Source organism: Salmo salar, chromosome ssa23, assembly GCF_905237065.1.
Source record: "Salmo salar chromosome ssa23, Ssal_v3.1, whole genome shotgun sequence".
Taxonomy (NCBI): Eukaryota; Metazoa; Chordata; class Actinopteri; order Salmoniformes; family Salmonidae; genus Salmo; species Salmo salar.
In genome coordinates, this window is record NC_059464.1 from 31,234,886 (window position 1) to 31,255,124 (window position 20,239).

The 20,239-nt window shown below is 43.5% G+C and overlaps 1 protein-coding gene across 2 annotated transcripts in view; it reads left to right on the top strand.

Annotated features, from left to right (window-relative positions):
* LOC106584404 (ubiquitin-conjugating enzyme E2 R1) overlaps positions 1 to 9,490 on the top strand; it is a 44,029-nt gene extending 34,539 nt beyond the window's left edge. The window contains exons 4-6 of one of the 2 annotated variants that reach the window (XR_001323734.2): positions 6,773 to 6,907; positions 7,102 to 7,657; positions 7,735 to 9,490. Coding sequence is in view for 1 of the 2 variants with exons in the window: in XM_014169684.2 (XP_014025159.1) it covers positions 6,773 to 6,907; positions 7,102 to 7,324 (358 nt within the window). In the remaining variant the exon portion in view is untranslated. Of the gene's footprint in view, positions 1 to 6,772; positions 6,908 to 7,101 lie in introns of both variants that reach the window. The other variant, XM_014169684.2, reaches the window with a different exon arrangement.
* Positions 9,491 to 20,239: the final 10,749 nt, after the last annotated feature.

Here is a 20,239-nt window from a genome sequence, read left to right on the forward strand (position 1 = left end):
CCCTAAACACGCCCGCCCCACAGATATAACTGCGGGTTATGCATCAACCCTCGCATCACTAACGGCAACAACACTTGTGTTCTTCGCTCCCACATGCCAACCACTTCTATCCCGCAACTGCATGGGAAGTAGATGAGTTAGTGGAGCCAATATCAGGGGGTGACAATCACAGCAAGCACACGCATACAAACAACATCACACATCATTAGTACTGTCCTCAACAATAAACAATTGTCAGTTTTATTAACTTAAACTGTACAAATATTTTGTTTGTCAAACTAACAGTGAAACCACTGCTGAGCAAATGGACTTACTGGAGCTTAGCTGATTTGTCTGCCTGGCATCTAATAACCCTGGTGTTTAATTCTCACACACACTCACTCACTCATAGGCAATTCTAGGTCTTGTGGCATATTTTTGTTAAACTATCCCCAATTCAATGGAATTGCAACCCTCTGCATGCTTAGTGAGTTCTTCTATCACATGTGCAGTGCACTTCCATCACATGAACAGCTGATTCTCAAGATCTTGCACACTAATGAGATGCTATTAAGCCCACACTACTACACTGTTTGAGCCAAGGACTACATGCTTTCTGGTAAGTTTTGATTACAATACTGGGTGGGGTGAATATATTTTATGACATAATTTTTTTGTTAACTAGTAAATAGTAGCCTACAGCAAAGTGTGCTTAAATCATTTATAACTTGTTAACAATTTCTGCTAGTTAGTTTTTGCTACCATGTGGGTTTTAGCTTGCTTGAGCCTACTATCTGAGTGTTAATTCACCTGTTTCCATACATGTTTCATTTTAAAACATTTATCTTACAAAGGAGTTGTTTAATCTAACTGCTTAACTATTTATCTGTACATGGAATTGTGTATTGTTTCTTTTTTACTCTTTTTTTTTTATTTATTTTTCCAACTCTTTACAGGAAAATGCCACAGGCACCATCTGATGTGTGGAGACATTTCACTGCAGCTAATGTGGAAGGAAAGGCTGTGTGCATTTGCAAATACTGTGCCAAATCATATGTGAAAAATGCAACAAAGATGCAGAATCATCTGGCCAAGTGCATAAAGTTCCCTCAGCGCTCACAACAAGCAAACTCTGACAAAAGTTCCTCTACTTCTATTCAAGGTGAAAATTATGAATCAGACACCTTATCGATAGCAACAGCTCATGGTCCTCCTGGAATCAGAAGTTATTTTGACTTATTGGAGGAACGTAGTCAGAAATATGCTGATGAATGTCTTGCTCGAGCTGTGTATGCAACTGGTTGACCTCTGAAGCTCACAGGCAATGTGTATTGGAAGAGTTTTCTGCATGTTCTTCCCCCAGCATACACCCCTCCAACCAGACATGCTTTATCTACTAATTTTCTGGATGCAGAGTTCAACCGAGTTCAAGTGAAGGTCAAGCAAATCATAGAGAAAGCAGACTGTATTGCAATCATCTCTGATGGGTGGTCAAATGTTCGTGGGCAAGGAATAATTAACTACATCATCTCCACCCCTCAACCAGTATTCTACAAGGGCACAGACACAAGGCACAACAGATACACCGGCCTCCACATTGCAGATGAGCTGAAGGCAGTCGTAAATGACCTTGGACCACAGAAGGTATTTGCACAGGTGACAGAAAATGCTGCGAACATGAAGGCTGCTTGGTCTCAAATGGAGAAGTCCTACCCTCGCATCATACCCATTAGCTTTGCTGCTCATGCATTGAATCTGCTCCTCAAGGACATTGTGGCACTGAAAACAACGAATACACTACAAGAGAGCCAAGGAAATGGTCAGGTATGTGAAGGGTCATCAAGTTATAGCAGCAATCTACCTCACCAAGCAAAGTGAGAAGAATAAGAGCACCACATTGAAGCTGCCCAGCAACACCCTTTGGGGTGGTGTTGTCATCATGTTTGACAGTCTCCTGGAGGGGATGGAGTCTCTCCAAGAAATGGCCATATCACAGTCTGCTGATACGGATAGCCCCCATCAAGAGGATCCTCCTGGATGATGTATTTTGGTAGAGAGTGGTAAGCAGCCTAAAACTCCTGAAACCTATAGCAGTAGCCATTGCACGGATTGAGGGAGACAATGCCATCCTGTCTGATGTTCAGACTCTGCTTGCAGATGTAAGACAAGAAATCCGTACTGCCCTGCCCACTTCACTGTTGCCCCAAGCAGAGGAAACTGCCGTTCTGAAATACATCAAAAAGCGTGAACTTCTGCCTGAAGCCTATACACGCCGCAGAGTACATGTTGTACCCCAAGTATGCTTGCAAGAGCATCCTGTGGTGCAGAGATCAACAAGGCCTATGGTGTCATCACTACTGTGTCTCGCCACGTTGGCCTGGATGAGGGAAAGGTTATTGGCAGTCTGGCGAAGTACACTTCCAAGCAAGGGCTTTGGGATGGAGATGCAATATGGCAGTTGTGCCAACATATATCTCATCAACCACCTGGTGGAAGGGACTTTGTGCATCTGAGGCTCTTTCCCCTGTTGCCTCCATCCTCCAAATCCCACCAACATCAGCCACCTCAGAGCGCAACTGGTCCTTGTTTGGGAACACTCACGCAACATTCTGACCAATGCAAGGGTTGAAAAATTGGTGGCCATCCGGGCAAATTTGAGACTTTTTAGCCTGACAACGAGCCATCCTCAACAACGTTGGAAAGTGACAGTAAAGATGAGGCCTCAGAGTCTGATGTTCAAGAGGTGGACATTGAGGAGATCCAGGGAGAAGACATGGAAGCCTGAGGCAGGCAACCAAAGCTTTAGTTTCTAGACTATCATTTTACTGATGTATGTTGAAAACGTTTTTGGGAGATGCGATGGATCATTGGGAATCATTCAATATTCCCTTTCTTTTGTTGTTCAGTGAAATCATCCCATGTGAAGAGGCAACTCATTTAATTAAAGTTCAATTCGTAACTAAATTGTTTTTGTTTTTTCTATTGGAAGGATTTAATCATTTGCAATTGTCTACTTATGATAAACCTTTTACCTTATGTTTCTGTCTCTGTATGATATGGTAAATATATCAAATGCAAAAAACATCTGCATTTAAATGGTATTAATATTAATTTGCATATATTTCCGTTAATTCCCATATATTCCTGTTAATTCCCACGGAAAGTTTCCACCTCCTGAATATTTCCCAAAATGTTCAACCCTAGTTGTGACCCATGTTTTGTTTGTTGTTTTGTCATAGTTGTCTCTAGGGGGGCATATTTGGAAGGGAATAATGTGGGCTGAGAGTGTCAGGTTATCGTCCAGTTCTGGCATTTAGGTCGCCACAGACTAGTACATGTCCCTGAGCCTGGAAATGGTTGATCTCACCCTTTAGGATGGTGAAGCTGTCATCGTTAAAGTATGGGGAATCTATTGGGGGGATATACAGTTGAAGTCGGAAGTTTACATACACTTAGGTTGGAGTCATTAAAACTTGTTTTTAAACCACTCCACAAATTTCTTGTTAACAAACTATAGTTTTGGCAAGTCGGTTAGGACATATACTTTGTGCATGACACAAGTAATTTTTCCAACAATTGTTTACATGCACTAAGTTGACTGTGCCTTTAAACAGCTTGGAAAATTCCTGAAAATGATGTCATGGCTTTAGAAGCTTTATAGTCTAATTGACATAATTTGAGTCAATTGAAAGTGTACCTGTGGATGTATTTCAAGACCTACCTTCAAACTCAGTGGCTCTTTGCTTGACATCATGGGAAAATCAAAAGATATCAGCCAAGACCTCAGGAAAAATTGTAGACCTCCACAAGTCTGGTTAATCCTTGGGAGCAATTTCCAAATGCCTGAAGGTACCACGTTCATCTGTACAAACAATAGTACGCAAGTATAAACACCATGGGACCACGCAGCCGTCATACCGCTCAGGAAGGAGATGCGTTGTCTTCTAGAAATGAACGTACTTTGGTTCGAAACAGGTACAAATGTATCTATATCCACAGTAAAACGAGTCCTATATCGACATAAACTGAAAGGCTGCTCAGCAAGGAAGAACTGCCATAAAAAAAAGCCAGACTACGGTTTGCAACTACACATGGGTACAAAGATCGTACTTTTTTGAGAAATGTGGAGGGTGTCTCGCTGGTCTGGGCGGGTTGTCCGTTGCTCCTTTGTGAGATGCTTGGGCTGTGGTTGAGGGTGATGTCCTTCAGGGTCCTAGCAGAAGTTGGAATTGCTGCCTTGTATAGGTGGACCTGGTCATAAAGGCTGTTCAAGTCCAGGGTAGAGTGGTGGGCAAGGTAGACATTTAGGTTTTGAGGCACAATCCCGGGAAATGCTTGCATTCACCCGCTGTATGGTGGCAAGGTGAATGTATTTTCATGGTAGCAGGGTGGAGATAACCACTTGTGCGTTGGGGAAAGTGGAAGAAGGTTTTTCAATCACACCCTTGAGTGGTGTGGCCACCCTTTCCTGCTGGGCCATCAGGTTGTTTGTGCCCGTGTGAATTGTGGCTGGGGGACCCTAGTCTGTCCTCTGACAACAGATCTAGGGCATGCCTAGTGTTTTTGCACCAGAGTTTAGCCACTTTATGTGTTTGGAAAAAGTTTATTCTCTTGAATGTGTTTGCCATTTGAGTCGATGAGGAGCACAATTTCTGCCGTTTGTGTCCTCAGTGGATGTGTGGGGGTTGTCAGGGGGGCTGTTAGGAGGGCGTGGGGTCTGTTGGGTTGGTGGGTCCTGTGTTGTCTGTCCCATTGTTGTGTTGAGGTTGTCGTCCAGGTCTGAGATGGGCTGTTCTGCTGGCTTCTCTGGGGGAGTGTCCTGCTCTCTGTCACACGTCAACTTTCTCACCACCTCCTTCACTGCTGTTAGCTGTGCCGTGTGTTCCTCTCCCTCCTTCACTGCTGTTAGCTGTGTCGTGTGTTCCTCTCCCTCCTCCTTCACTGCTGTTAGCTGTGCCGTGTGTTCCTCTCCCTCCTCCTTCACTGCTGTTAGCTGTGTCGTGTGTTCCTCTCCCTCCTCCTTCACTGCTGTTAGCTGTGCCGTGTGTTCCTCTCCCTCCTCCTTCACTGCTGTTAGCTGTGTCGTGTGTTCCTCTCCCTCCTCCTTCACTGCTGTTAGCTGTGCCGTGTGTTCCTCTCCCTCCTCCTTCACTGCTGTTAGCTGTGCCGTGTGTTCCTCTCCCTTCTCCTTCACTGCTGTTAGCTGTTCCTCTCCCTCCTCCTTCACTGCTGTTAGCTGTGCCGTGTGTTCCTCTCCCTCCTCCTTCACTGCTGTTAGCTGTTCCTCTCCCTCCTCCTTCACTGCTGTTAGCTGTGTCGTGTGTTCCTCTCCCTCCTCCTTCACTGCTGTTAGCTGTGCCGTGTGTTCCTCTCCCTCCTCCTTCACTGCTGTTAGCTGTGCCGTGTGTTCCTCTCCCTCCTCCTTCACTGCTGTTAGCTGTGCCGTGTGTTCCTCTCCCTCCTCCTTCACTGCTGTTAGCTGTGCCGTGTGTTCCTCTCCCTCCTCCTTCACTGCTGTTAGCTGTGCCGTGTGTTCCTCTCCCTCCTCCTTCACTGCTGTTAGCTGTTCCTCTCCCTCCTCCTTCACTGCTGTTAGCTGTGTCGTGTGTTCCTCTCTCTCCTCAAGTTCTCTCACCTCAGTCTGGAGTGCAGCCAGTTCTCTCATACAGCCGTCCATCTCCACCTTCGGCCTTCCGGGTCTTGTAGGGTGAGGGTGGTGTTGTGCTAGTCTGTTCTGTTTGTATTGTGTAGACTAGCTCTCTGAGCTCCACCATGTCGCTCTCCAGCTCTGTGAATTTATCCCTCAATGATGGAGGAGCAGTGTAGTTTTGGGACCAGGGTGTGTTCAGTGCTGGGGGGGGGGGGTGTGACTATCCTCGTCTGCAGGACAGTTTGAAGAGGTGTGATCAGACTCACTCAGGATGGGGGAATCGTCACAGAGCGAGAGCTTTTCCTGCTGTGCTCTCTTTGATCCCGTAAAGGTCCTGCTGGAACTGCTTGAGGATGCCCTGTACCAGTACTGTCCCAGACTTGTACACGTTGCCAGAGGTTGTGTCAATTTCCTCCTATTCTGAGTTTCCACGCTGGGCCAATACCCTCTCTCTTGACAGTGTATGCTCTTATAGCATTGTGCCATTCCAGGGGATGGTCTGTGTGGAAAATTAAGTTGCTTACATTCCCCTTTTTGTATCAATCAGTTTTCACACATCTCACTTCACACTTCAGTGCTAATTGAAGTTGCAGACAGGTCTGTTATGTCCTAGCAGCTTGGTATCTTAGTAGCCTTGTTTATACTAAGCTTTATATAACAAAATAACCTAGAAATTGTCTTTTACTTTTTGACTTCAGAAGGAGGTTCAGACTGAACATCACTCAGTCAGTCTTGTGTTGGATGGAATTTTCAGGTTTCTGCTGTGTTTCTTCTGCAGGTTTTGGTTTGTTAGAAGTTTTTCCCGATAGTCCTTCAAAGTAATAATCCATTCAGGTAATTCTGTCCAAAATCAAGGTTTTAGGTATGGGATTTGGATTTAAGGTTTTGATGTAGAGGGTAGTATCCTGTATAAGTCCTTGTGGAAAAAATCCAAGTTTTTCTATATTTATCCAACTTTAATTCAATTTATTTTCAGAAGAACTCAGGAACTCATGACCTCTCTTTTTTTTCTCTGTTTCTTCACTATCGCTCTCCCTCCCTCCTTCACTTTATCCCTTCCTCCTTCACTCACTCTCTCCCTTCCTCTCTTTCTCCTTCTCCATTTCTCCTCTCTCTCTCGCCATATCTCCCTCCCTCCCTTAGGACGATCCTTCTGAGTGTCATCTCTCTGCTCAACGAGCCTAACACATCCTCCCCGGCCAATGTGGACGCCTCCGTCATGTACCGCAAGTGGAGGGACAGCAAGGGCAAGGACAGAGAGTTCACAGAGATCATCAGGTGGGCACTAAACAATCACACACACACAGAGCGTGGCCAGGCACAGAAAGAGCGACGAGATCATCAGTTAGGCGGACACATGCGCACCCATGGACACATCAAGTGTGAGAACGGGCTACATTCAAACCATCAGGTACACCCTGTACCACTTCCACAGTTAACCCTTTATGTCTCTTCGCTGTCTCGCTTAACAGGAAACAGGTCCACGCCACCAAAGTGGATGCTGAGCGGGATGGAGTGAAGGTGCCAACCACCCTGGCAGAGTACTGCGTCCGCACCCGTGCCCCACCCCCAGACGAGGGCTCCAACCTCTTCTACGACGATTACTATGACGATGAGGACTTGGAGGACGAAGACGAGGAAGATGGCGAGGACTGCTGCTACGACGAAGATGACTCGGGAACCGAGGAGTCCTGACGACCCCCTCCCCACCCCTTCTTCACCCCACTATCACCACACCCCCCTTAAACTGAACTCATACTCCACCCTTCGTCTATACACCCTTACAGATCCCCCACAGCAGTGCAGCCACACCTGCACGTTAAACCCAGATGCGTTTAAAAGCTACGGAGTTAGTTTGTCCATTTGTTTCTGGTGTTTTTATTTTCCTGTTGGTCAGTGGAGTGTTAGAGAGATAATGTTAGATCTACATATTATTCACATGGTTTGCTCTTCATGGCGACGCCCCTCAATTCTCAATTACCGCTTGCTTTTGAAAGTTTTGCGTAAGGCCTCTGTCTCCTGTAGAGTGTCTGTACCCATCACTAGCTCAGGCCTGCCTGCCTCTGTCTGGGTACAGACACTCTACAGGAGACAGAGGCAGGCAGGCCTGAGCTAGTGATGGTCATCTTAGCTGTGTGACCTCTCACCTGGTTGACAGCTGTGTGAAGCCAGCCTGCCTGGCCCACGAGCCTAGCTGAGGCTAGGAGACCCTTAGCTCAAAAGCCAAGTCTTACTGAGTGACTTGACGGCCTGTAATGATGAGATGGGAGTATTGCAGATGGTTGATGTTATAATACTGATGTACTCTTTCGGAGACCTTTGCACCCTTTCATACACATTTGTTTCGGTATGTTAAGTGGCAGTGGTCTGAGCTCGGTGTCTTTACCCATGGCCTGAACAACCGAGTTAAACACACAGCTCCTAACACTGATCACCACCACATGCTTTTTCATAAGTCCAACACCACGTGCTTTCATCTCATGTAATTCCTCACCAGCCACCTCAACTGCTCATCTAAAGATGGGAGTGAGGAATAGTGTCTCAATGTGTGTCTATATGGGTGTTTCGGTGGTGGTTCATTATTTTATTCAAATATAGTGCAGGAATGCTGTGCAGAGAGAAGTGAGTTAGACACCTCCCTCTGGCAAGTCTGTGCAACAGTGATGGCCTCGCACAGCAGCCATCTTGAATTAGCTGATTTGTTTAGATTGCATCCTGTCAGTCACTTCCCAAAACATTTCACATGACTAGAAGTGCTCGCAAAACGAGTAGCTCCATCACACAGGATTTGACACACTAAGTACAAACTATAACAGTATTCACACCACACCACATTTCTGTTGCTTCAGTAGTGTGTAAATGTTCATTCATCGTTACAACGTGACTATTTGATGCTAAGTTTTAGAGATGAAAAGTGCATTTCCCAGCTGATGCTAGGGATGTGGATAGGGAGCTCAGTGGTATATGTTAGGAGCAGGTCATACAGCCAACCCACTAGCATGTTGGGTGGTATTAGGCTCGGCATAGTGCGGTTGGGAAACTGTGATGATTGAGAATGGGTCGAGGGCTCCCCTTTGTGTTCTTTTGATGTAGTCTTTTACTTCAGACTTAAGGTGTTTACAACTATATTTTTTCCCCTTTACATGTACCAAGTGCAATGATTCTCAGCCTTTTTTGTTTTAAACACCATGTCATGGGGGTTATTCATTGGACTTATCAGTACATTTACCACCCGTTTGTTTTCGATACAGAAACATTCAGGTATTCTATTTTTTCCAATAGAGAAAAACAAGTGATTACTGAACACTTGTACTCTTTATGTCGTGTTAACATCTTGAGTATGAAGCATGTACACATCAATCCAATCATCATGAATTAATGTAACTGTTTTACATTCACCATATACAGCTGTTACGTTATGTGAATAACCCCCATTTTGTTTTACTGTAATGTTTGGGGCAATTGGAATTTTGTGAAGCTGCCGATTTTATCATGTAATTTCCCTCCCAATGTGCTACCTTCCCATCTATACAGACGTCATCAGCGAGGGACCCCCGGCTGTTACCAAATTCCTCAGGAAAACAAAACCACTAACTTTTTCACATTAGACTGAATCTGACCACTGTGTGTGTGTGTGTGTGTGTGTGTGTGTGTGTGTGTGTGTGGACAACTGTTCTCTGCAACGCTGGTCCCCCAAACCTATCACCTCTGCTTCAAAGACTGTTTATAATCTTTACCTTGATATTAATATGCAGATGTGGATATTTTGACGATAATTTGATGTATTTTTGTTCTTGTTTGTATTTTCTTTTCTAATGTTTTGTACATCTATTTAAAACCTAAATAAAGATCTTTATTAGAGTGTTGAGATGTTTCTTAGACCAGGAGTGAATTAATGGTTTCTAACAGATGAGAACTTTAGTTATCCATCCTTTTTATGGTCTATTCATATATTTTGATTGACTAACAATAATTTGAATAAGATTCTGCCCTGGCTATTATTCATTCATCCCTATTTTGTGTTCTCTTAGACACTGTGGGAATGTATGACTCAGGGATAACTTGAGGTAAGACTGTTATTCCTCTACTCACTCTTATCCTGAGTGTTGAATGTAGAGAATGAAGCCACTGGCTCAGTTATGGAACCTTTGATGTCAGAGGTCAGGCGACCCCAGAGTGGATGAGGAAAGTTGATGAGATCTGTACCCTGCAATCACCTTTAGAGTTTGGGATGTGGCAACTGTTAATAAATCATTAAGAACACATTGTGTACTATAGCTTATTTATTTATTACAATCTGTATGTGTTCTCTTACAGACAACGTGGGGATGTACCACTCAGGGATAACTGAGGACTGTTTTGCTTACTATTCTCATAGGCAGTGGCAGGCTTACTATTAGGCAGAAGTGGCAATTGCCTCAGGCCTCACATCCATCATCAAGGGGCCTCATGAGCTGGGCAAAAAATAATAAAATAATTTCTCCGCTTGATGCCCTCCATGCTCCGATCAGAGCGGGGCTGAGAAAATAATCAGAAATATTTAATTTTAACAGAAAAATTACCTAAGCTAACATGTCTTAAGTAAAAAGTCAGGTGCTGCTAATAATACTGCCATCGTTGCCAAGGCAGAGGTAGAGGACATGTATCTGATGCTGTCTGGCCAAAAAGAGTATGGCATATCAGATACACCAAAAGTATGTGAACACCTGCTCGTTGAACATCTCATTCCAAAATCATGGGTATTAATATGGAGTTGGTCCGCCCTTTGCTGCTATAGCAGCCTCCACTCTTTGAAGGCTTTCCACTAGATGTTGGAACATTGCTGTAGGGACTTGCTTCCATTCAGCCACGAGCATTAGTGAGGTCAGGCACTGATGTTGGGTGATTAGGCCTGGCTCGCAGTCGGCGTTCCAATTCATCCCAAATGTGTTCGATGGGGTTGAGGTCAGGGCTCTGTGCAGGCGAGTCAAGTTCTTCCACACCGATCTTAACAAATCATTTCTGTATGGACCGTGCTTTTTGCACAGGGACATTGTCATGCTGAAACAGGAAAGGTCCTTCCCCAAACTGTTGCCAGAAAGTTGGAAGCACAGAATCGTCTAGATTGTCATTGTATGCTGTAGCGTTAAGATTTCCCTTCACTGGAACTAAGGGGCCTAGTCCGAACCATGAAAAACAGCCCCAGACCATTATTCCTCCTCCACCAAACTTTACAGACGGCACTATGCATTGGGGCAGGTAGCGTTCTCCTGGCATCCGCCAAACCCAGGTTAGTCCGTCGGACTGACAGATGGTGAAGCGTGATTCATCACTCCAGAGAATGCGTTTCCACTGCTCCAGAGTCCAATGGCGACATGCTTTATACCACTCCAGCCAAACTTGGCATTGTGCATGGTGATCTTAGGCTTGTGTGCAGCTGCTCGGCCATGAAAACACATTTCATGAAGCTCCCAACAAACAGTTATTGTGCTGAAGTTGCTTCCAGAGGCAGTTTGGAACTTGGTATTGAGTGTTGCAACCAAGGACAGACGATTTTTACGCGCTTCAGCACTCGGCGTTAGTGTTTTGTGAGCTTGTGTGGCCTACCACTTTGCGGTTGAGACATTATTGCTCCTAGACGTTTCCACTTCACAATAACAGCACGTACAGTTGGCTGGGGCAGCTCTTGCAGGGCAGAAATTTGATGAACTGACTTGTTCGAAAGGTGGCATCATATGACACTTGTCAGCAACGGGTGTGGCTGAAATAGCAGAATCCACTAATTTAAAGGGTTGTCTACATACTTTTGGCGTATGATCCACTATTGCTAGAGATCCTCAGGAACAACCACACGAACGTGACAGAGGAAAGAAAGGTAAACTCACGATGTAATGGAATGATGCAAAATGTAAGGAAACTAACACTGAAGTCGGTGACAGTTATAAGTGTACAGTATGTGGGTATAACTGACAGTGGCCACAGATAGCGTAATCAACATTGTTTCCATGTCATTTCAATGAAATTACCTTGAACCAACGAGCAATACACGTTGAATTGACGTCTATGCCGTGGGAAATCAACTCGGTAAGTTTGGCTCAGTACCGTCATATCCGCATGACTAAGTCTATAGCTTGGGTCTCCACATTTCATCCCAAGTTATAAGGCCAGCATTTCATGAACTTCATTGTAGAAAAGGTGATATGTTGATCAGTGGAGGCTGCTGAGGGGAGGACGGCTCATCATAATGGCTGGAACAGAGCGAATGGAAACCATATGTTTGATGTATTTGGTACCATTCCACTGATTCTGCTCCAGCCATTTACCACGAGCCTGTTCTCCCCAATTAAGGTACCATCAACCTCTTGTGATGTTGATATGCTTCAGTTTGCTGCCATATGACTGGTTTCACTTCTCCAGCAATCATACGGTAAAATAGATCTAAAACTGTTTATTTATATATCCAAATGGCTTATTAATTTACCTAGCTCTTATCAATATCTCTTCTCAATGTGTAGATCACAGTGCATGGAGAATGTTATTTTTTAGTTGTTCCACTTGGAACCAACAAGGAAAGTTGAAGATGAGATCCGTACCCTGCAGTTACCCTGAAAGATAGGGTGGTGGCGACCTATAGGATTTCCTGATGCTCTCATTAGCTAAGCTATTCAAACATGCCTTTATGCCGAAAATGGATGAGCGATAAACTAACATGGTTCTTCAAACAATAGCCTTGTAAGAAGAGAAAATGTATGTTGGTTCTGTAAATAACTCTTATTAGGTTGGTGTTTTCGTTCCTCAAGGGGGCAGCATTTCATTACCTTTCCCAAGAATCTGGAGTATATAACTAGCGTCTGTTTACACATGGTTTCAATCTGCTGACCCAGTGAAACTGCTTTACATTCAACAGTAAATGTTACACAGACAACTGACCTTAACTTTCCACCACAGTCCTATTATAACTTGCCTAGTGAAATAAAGGTTCAATAAAATACAAATGTAAAATAATTGTTGGCAGGTGGTTCTCTTCACTTAGAAAATGGCTCCTATTGCAGTAGTGTGGGCAACAACAACAAAATAATGTGTACACAAATAGTAAATTGAAACATCAAACTGTTTCAGTTTGATTATCTGATGGTTCTATGTCATCGCAAAGGCTACCTCACCTGTTGGGCATCGAGGGAGAAGACCCCATCCTTGTCTGATTAGAGATCAAATGGACCAGTTGGACCATGTCCTAACTTCAGAACACACACACAGCAAAGACACCTGTGCCTCAGTATCACCATCACATTGTACTTCAGACTATAGTTATCATGACCACTTTTTCTCAGCCTTAGCTCATCTTTGTCTTCTCAGATCACTCCTATTCCCCAGCGACACACTCTCCACCCTGCAGTGTCCCCCACTCACTCACCCACACCGGACCTGCGCTCTGCCCTGTATGTGACTGAGTGGTGGATGGAGGTCTGGTCCTTGTGAGTCATATGTTCTCACCTCTCAATGGCTGACTGATGGGAGAGGGAAAAGTGTAGGGCCTGGTGGGTGGTGGTCCGTGTGTCAGTCCTTTCCTCATATGAACCGAACTGTCACAGATTGGAGAGGTGAAAAGTGCTCCTTCCATATGGTGTGTCAATTATATAAGTCTGACCTGTGCGTACATGTGCCTGTGTGTTGTGGGTGGCAGGGGGAAACTTCTTGCCTTACTGTATGTCGGGATATGCAAAGCTTAGTCTCAAAGGCAATTCACGGGGATGGGGAAGAGAGATAGAGAGAGAGATAGAGATGGTAACAATAATACAAAATTATAAAAATGGACTGTGTGACATGTAATGCCTCTGTTGACTCCCCAGCCGATGTGTCCGTCTGTGAGGGTGAATGGAGCCGTTCTCTATGCAGCACACACACTTTAACAACAAGCACTGTGCTGCGGCTTCCTGGCATGTTAGCTCTCCCACTGAGCCTTTGTACAATTCTGTTCAGTCAGAGGGTTCTGATCAGTTATTTCTGCTGTCTACTGCTCTGCTCTGCTCTCACTTCCTGTTCTTCCAGGGGTCCAACAGACTGGTGTGGGGCTGTGACACAGAGGACTTAAAATACTGGGTCTCAGTCAGGACACAGTCATGGTTTGACTCCCTATGGTCTCTCAAAGATAATTGGCCACTTTCCAACTCTCTGAATTACATGTCCTCTCCAGGAGGAACAAGGAAGGTGTACCATTAAATCGTGTCTGTGTGATTTACAGGTATGGCCGAGGGCATGAGCTTGTTCCCTCTGGATTAATAGATGACTTCAGTGTTCTTCACATTCTCAAATGGATAGAGATGCTGGCTGTGGCCATTAAGGAGCACAGAACAGCCACATTAGCCTTTTGCCTGTGTATCTGCCACTCTGTCTCTGTCTCAGCCTAGATCTTAAGAACAATTGTATCTATCGCCTCATTTGAAAATGAATTGGCTTACCGACTAATATGGAGAATATAGTGTTTGGGTGCATGCGGGCGTGTCTGTGAACACCACTGTACCAAATAGACTCAGTAGCTAAGATTCCATCCAATTTGCGACCGATTTTCATGTGAATGTTCTCATTTGCCTAAAACAATATGCGCATTTTCTCACCAGAGATGTATTTCCATCAAACAAGCTTTTTAAATATAAAAGGCTGTGCGTGATGATGTAGTCCACATAAAAATAACTTTTAAATTCCTATGTACAGAATGAAAAATACAAGTTAAAAAAATGTGTTTCCATTGCATTTTTAACTCTACTGATGGTTTTGTCACAAAAACTATTGCTAATGTCCCCACTCTGGTCTTGGCACATACGCTCTAGCCAACAGCTTGCAGATACAGTGCAGGTTGGCTACCTACATTATGAGATTATTTCTAGGCTATTTGTCAAACGGCAGCCAAGCATCAATCATCATGTCAACCAGGTTTCCATCCAACCTTTTTATGCAAGTAGGCTAAAACATGTCACGACAGGCCTGATGGAAACACATTTTCGGTAAACTTACCAAATGTTGACAGAAAACAAAATACGCTAGACAAGGTGGGATCTTTTTGGGTCGGTAAAATTAATTATGCGAGAAATGTCGGTGGAAACGATGTTATGCGCAAATATGTATATATAATCATCATATCGAAGTAAACTTGGGAGTCACGCGATGACATTTTACGTGGTCCTCCCACTACGACTCGTTGGGAAAACATGCGTTTTTTTAGGCTACAGATGAAAATATACTGCTCAAAAAAATAAAGGGAACACTTAAACAACACATCCTAGATCTGAATGAAAGAAATAATCTTAATAAATAGTTTTTTCTTTATATAGTTGAATGTGCTGACAACAAAATCACACAAAAATAATCAATGGAAATCCAATTTATCAACCCATGGAGGTTTGAATTTGGAGTCACACTCAAAATTAAAGTGGAAAACCACACTACAGGCTGATCCAACTTTGATGTAATGTCCTTAAAACAAGTCAAAATGAGGCTCAGTAGTGTGTGTGGCCTCCACGTGCCTGTATGACCTCCCTACAATGCCTGGGCATGCTCCTGATGAGGTGGCGGATGGTCTCCTGAGGGATCTCCTCCCAGACCTGGACTAAAGCATCCACCAACTCCTGGACAGTCTGTGGTGCAACGTGGCGTTGGTGGATGGAGCGAGACATGATGTCCCAGATGTGCTCAATTGGATTCAGGTCTGGGGAACGGGCGGGCCAGTCCATAGCATCGATGCCTTCCTCTTGCAGGAACTGCTGACACACTCCAGCCACATGAGGTCTAGCATTGTCTGGCATTAGGAGGAACCCAGGGCCAACCGCACCAGCATATGGTCTCACAAGGGGTCTGAGGATCTCATCTCGGTACCTAATGGCAGTCAGGCTACCTCTGGCGAGCACATGGAGGGCTGTGCGGCCCACCAAAGAAATGCCACCCCACACCATGACTGACCCACCGCCAAACCGGTCATGCTGGAGGATGTTGCAGGCAGCAGAACGTTCTCCACGGCGTCTCCAGACTCTGTCACATCTGTCACATGCTCAGTGTGAACCTGCTTTCATCTGTGAAGAGCACAGGGCGCCAGTGGCGAATTTGCCAATCTTGGTGTTCTCTGGCAAATGCCAAACGTCCTGCACGGTATTGGGCTGTAAGCACAACCCCCACATGTGGACATCGGGCCCTCATACCACCCTCATGGAATCTGTTTCTGACCGTTTGAGCAGACACATGCACATTTGTGGGCTGCTGGAGGTCATTTTGCAGGGCTCTGGCAGTGCTTCTCCTACTCCTCCTTGCACAAAGGTGGAGGTAGCGGTCCTGCTGCTGGGTTGTTGCCCTCCTACGGCCTCCTCCACGTCTCCTGATGTACTGGCCTGTCTCCTGGTAGCGCCTCCATGCTCTGGACACTACGCTGACAGACACAGCAAACCTTCTTGCCACAGCTCGCATTGATGTGCCATCCTGGATGAGCTGCACTACCTGAGCCACTTGTGTGGGTTGTAGACTCCGTCTCATGCTACCACTAGAGTGAAAGCACCGCCAGCATTCAAAAGTGACCAAAACATCAGCCAGGAAGCATAGGAACTGAGAAGTGGTCTGTAGTTACCACCTGCAGAACCACTCCTTTATTGGGGGTGTCTTGTTAATTGCCTATAATTTCCACCTGTTGTCTATTCCATTTGCACAACAGCATGTGAAATTTATTGTCAATCAGTGTTGCTTCCTAAGTGGACAGTTTGATTTCACAGAAGTGTGATTGACTTGGAGTTACATTGTGTTGTTTAAGTGTTCCCTTTATTTTTTTGAGCAGTGTACATTATGAGTGCTGTTGGCTAGAGCGCATAATACCAGAGTGGCACACACTATATAACGCAAGTCTTTTTGTGAGAAAGCCATCAGTTGAGTTGGAAAAAACAAACATTTAACGTGTATTGGTAATTTAACCGCAAAATTATACAGTATTTTATGTACCCTACGTCATCACGCACAGCCTTTATTATGCAACAAGTCAATTTGATGGCAACATCTCTGGTGGGAAATTGTGCATATTGTTTTTATGCGGATATAGAATATTTGCATGAAAATCTGTGGCCATTTGTATGGAAACCTAGCTAGTGTAGCTAATATGACAGCCCTGCTAGCCCTGCACTGGTGGAGCTAACTGCTGTCTCAGATTGCTGTAGACAAGACTGTGAGCATCTCAAGGACCTTAAACTGTGTTTTACCAAGTGACTGGATAAGAGTTCTGCAATCCATAATAAATTAGCTGGGTTATGTCATAACAAATGACACTGGCAGTGGACTGTAACGGTTTGACATGGTTGCAGCTGTCACAGCATTCATCGTCTTCAGAAGAAATAGAAAAGTCCTCGTCAGAAAAGGTAGACCAATACGCAGCGGAGGTCGTGTTCATCTTTGAATTTAATAAATCTCTAACGTGAACACGATACAAAAAAACAACGATAGTGCAACAGTTTTACAGGCTACAAAACACGCAATGCAAAAACAATCTCCCACAAATCCCAAACACAAACACACCCTAATATATGGGACTCTCAATCAAAGGCAAAGAGAAAACACCTGCCTTCAATTGAGAGTCCCAACCCCAATTCATCAAACATAGAAACACAGACTACCTAGACTAAACATAGATCATAACCCAAAAACCCGGAAATACTAAATCAAACGCCCTTCTCCCAAAACACCACCCTGAACCACATAAAACAAATACCCTCTGCCACGTCCTGACCAAACTACAATACCAATTAACCCTTATACTGGCCAGGACGTGACAGCAGCAAAGCATAGAATGACAGTCAAAAGCTAAGATGTTGTCATGCTATATGCTCTAAAAAATGAGGGATTCAACAGGGGTTCTTCTACGATCCTCAAAGTTCTTTGAAGAGCCATAGGGTTCTTGGCACTGAAATCTGCCCCCAAAAGGTTCTTCCAAGAACCCCATAGGAGGTGGGGTTCATTGAGGAAAATCCTTAGTTGGTGGGGGTTCTTGCAGGAACCTGACTGCCCAACTGAAAAATGTGGATTTGAATTTGAAAGGATAGCAGGTGCAGGCACTTAACTGAAAAATGTCAAGATCTCCTCAATGCAAGGTAAGGTTTGTCCCTTGTATGATCTAAATGGATATTGTTTTCTGATTGTACCATCTATCTTTTCATATTTGTGCAAATAACCCTATGACAGAAAATGGACACAATTCAATGGATATCAATCAACAAAGCGGTAACAATATGTAGGCTATGAGAATATGTTGAAGGCTATCTGTATTGGGTGCAGATGACTCATTTTTGTGTCTATCTGCAGGTATACAGACGAGGAGGTATACAAAGGTACAGTATGTCAATTGGTATTGGTATGTTATGCAGATCACATTTACCATCCTCCTTCCTTACCTCTTCAATGAATATCCCATTGGCCTCTACATTATGGACAAGGTATATGTATGAAAACCATTATCAAAACAGTTTTTTCATTCACATTTACCACAAAAAACAAGGTATGAATACTGTTGTGTGCATGTTTTGTTAATCATCTGTATAATTACAATTTTTTTGATTCACAGACTTTACCCTCCCTACATCTCTGAATATAACAGAAAACCTATTTGATCACCATGCACTGAAAAATCATTCTGGCTTTGGATACGGAGAACATCAACACATTAACATCAACACACCAGAGGATAAACCCATTGGACTTGGGGCTCTGTTGGGAGTTTACCTCATATTTAGATTTTTTTATTCTGCTTTTTTATTCTGCTTTGTGTTATTGTTATTTCTATCCATATTATTATTATTATTATTCATAATAATACTTAGTATTGGTATGTTACGCAGATCATAATAATAATAATGGGGGGGGGGGGGGGTAGTTAAAATATTATCCCCAGCAGACTTGGGGCTCTGTTGGGAGTTTACCTCATATTTAGATTTTTTTATTCTGCTTTGCCACTAAAATCATAATAAACACTGACAACTAAAATATTGTGTTATTGTTATTTCTATCCATATTATTATTATTATTATTATTCATAATAATACTTAGTATTGGTATGTTACGCAGATCATAATAATAATAATGGGGGGGGGTAGTTAAAATATTATCCCCAGTAGGTTCTACAAAAGGTTCTTTGAGGATCCATTAAAAGGGGGTATTTGAAGAACTGTGGGGTTCCCCCAGTTTCAATTTGAAAACACCTAAACGATCCTCCAGGAACCTTTTATTTTTAGAGTGTACATTTGTTTTCCTCTTCAGAACAGGTTGAGTCATGAAGTGTCAGAGTTAAGACTGTATTTGTCATAAGGCCAGTCTACCTACCTACCTACAGCCTTAAGTTCGGTCTTTTCAGTGTCTCTGTTAAAGCGTCAGGTGTGTTATGGTTAAAGAGACTGACAATTCCAATTAAAGTCTAATCCAATTGTTAATTTACTATAAGGCCTCCTGTTTGTGTGTCAGCACCCAATTCAATTAGGTGCCGGACAGATAAAGGGCATCGTCTGCCCCAGGAGCAATGAGGTGCCTGTAGGTTTCCATAGGTGTCTCTGTGTCTGGCTATACCTCTCACAAACAGGTAAGGAAGAATAGAAGCAATGGTTATATTTTGGGAGAATAAATGACATACTGATGAAATGTTCATTGTATTTCACAACACAATTCATGGGCCACAGAGTGGCACCTCTGACAGTTGCGAGGCCTTTTCAGAAAATAAACTGACAACTATAATGAGTGGTCAAAGTGAAAAATGCAATAGAAAAGGTCAAACTGAAATGTTTATGAAAAGTGTCTGTAGCAGGAAGTCACTGACATTTTGGTCAGGATATTGTGCTGCGCTCAAACCTAGATTCTTTGATAAAACAATTTGTGGGCCTATGTGCCTTCGCCATCATCCACCTGATCTTTTCTAAAGAGTCTTCTTCCTCCCATTTTTAGACACATAAAATCTATTTGTTGCTGAGGCAAGGTTTCCAGGGAAACAGATGAGTTGATCTAAACCTGAAGAAGGGCCAAACATCTGTAAATTAAATCATACAGCCAGCTGCACTGGGATATGCTCCACTGAGTTCACTTTCTACTGCTGCAGGTATACAGTAGCCTATATCACAATAAATGTCTAAACATATTTGGTTATGTCAAATCATGTTCCATTGAGAGTTCCAATATGTAAAACAGCACGTGAAAACTGTAAGATGGGAACCACATGTTAACCATTTTGTCATTTTGCTGTATTTTGTTCCTTCTCTTTTCCACTGGTATATCATATTTGTATTTTAAAGGGTATATGGTTTTGATTGATGCTGGAAATTGGTGCAAACTATTTGATGTTGCAGTGTATCTGATATAGATTGTTGTTGTTTTAATTGTATTTGTCCCCATCAAATAAATGAATGGACACACTTCACACTAACTAAATAGGGTAATTACTCATGAGGGATGATCACCTGGTCAATTATTGATGCCACTTGCAGCATGATGCGATATAAACACCAACAAGAACAACTTAATACGTTTATACTCATGTCTAAGCTTGTGTGCGCTCAAAGCCTGTTGATTCCTTCATATATATAATGTAAACACGTCCTGTAAGAGTGTATCTTCTGACTAATTCATGAG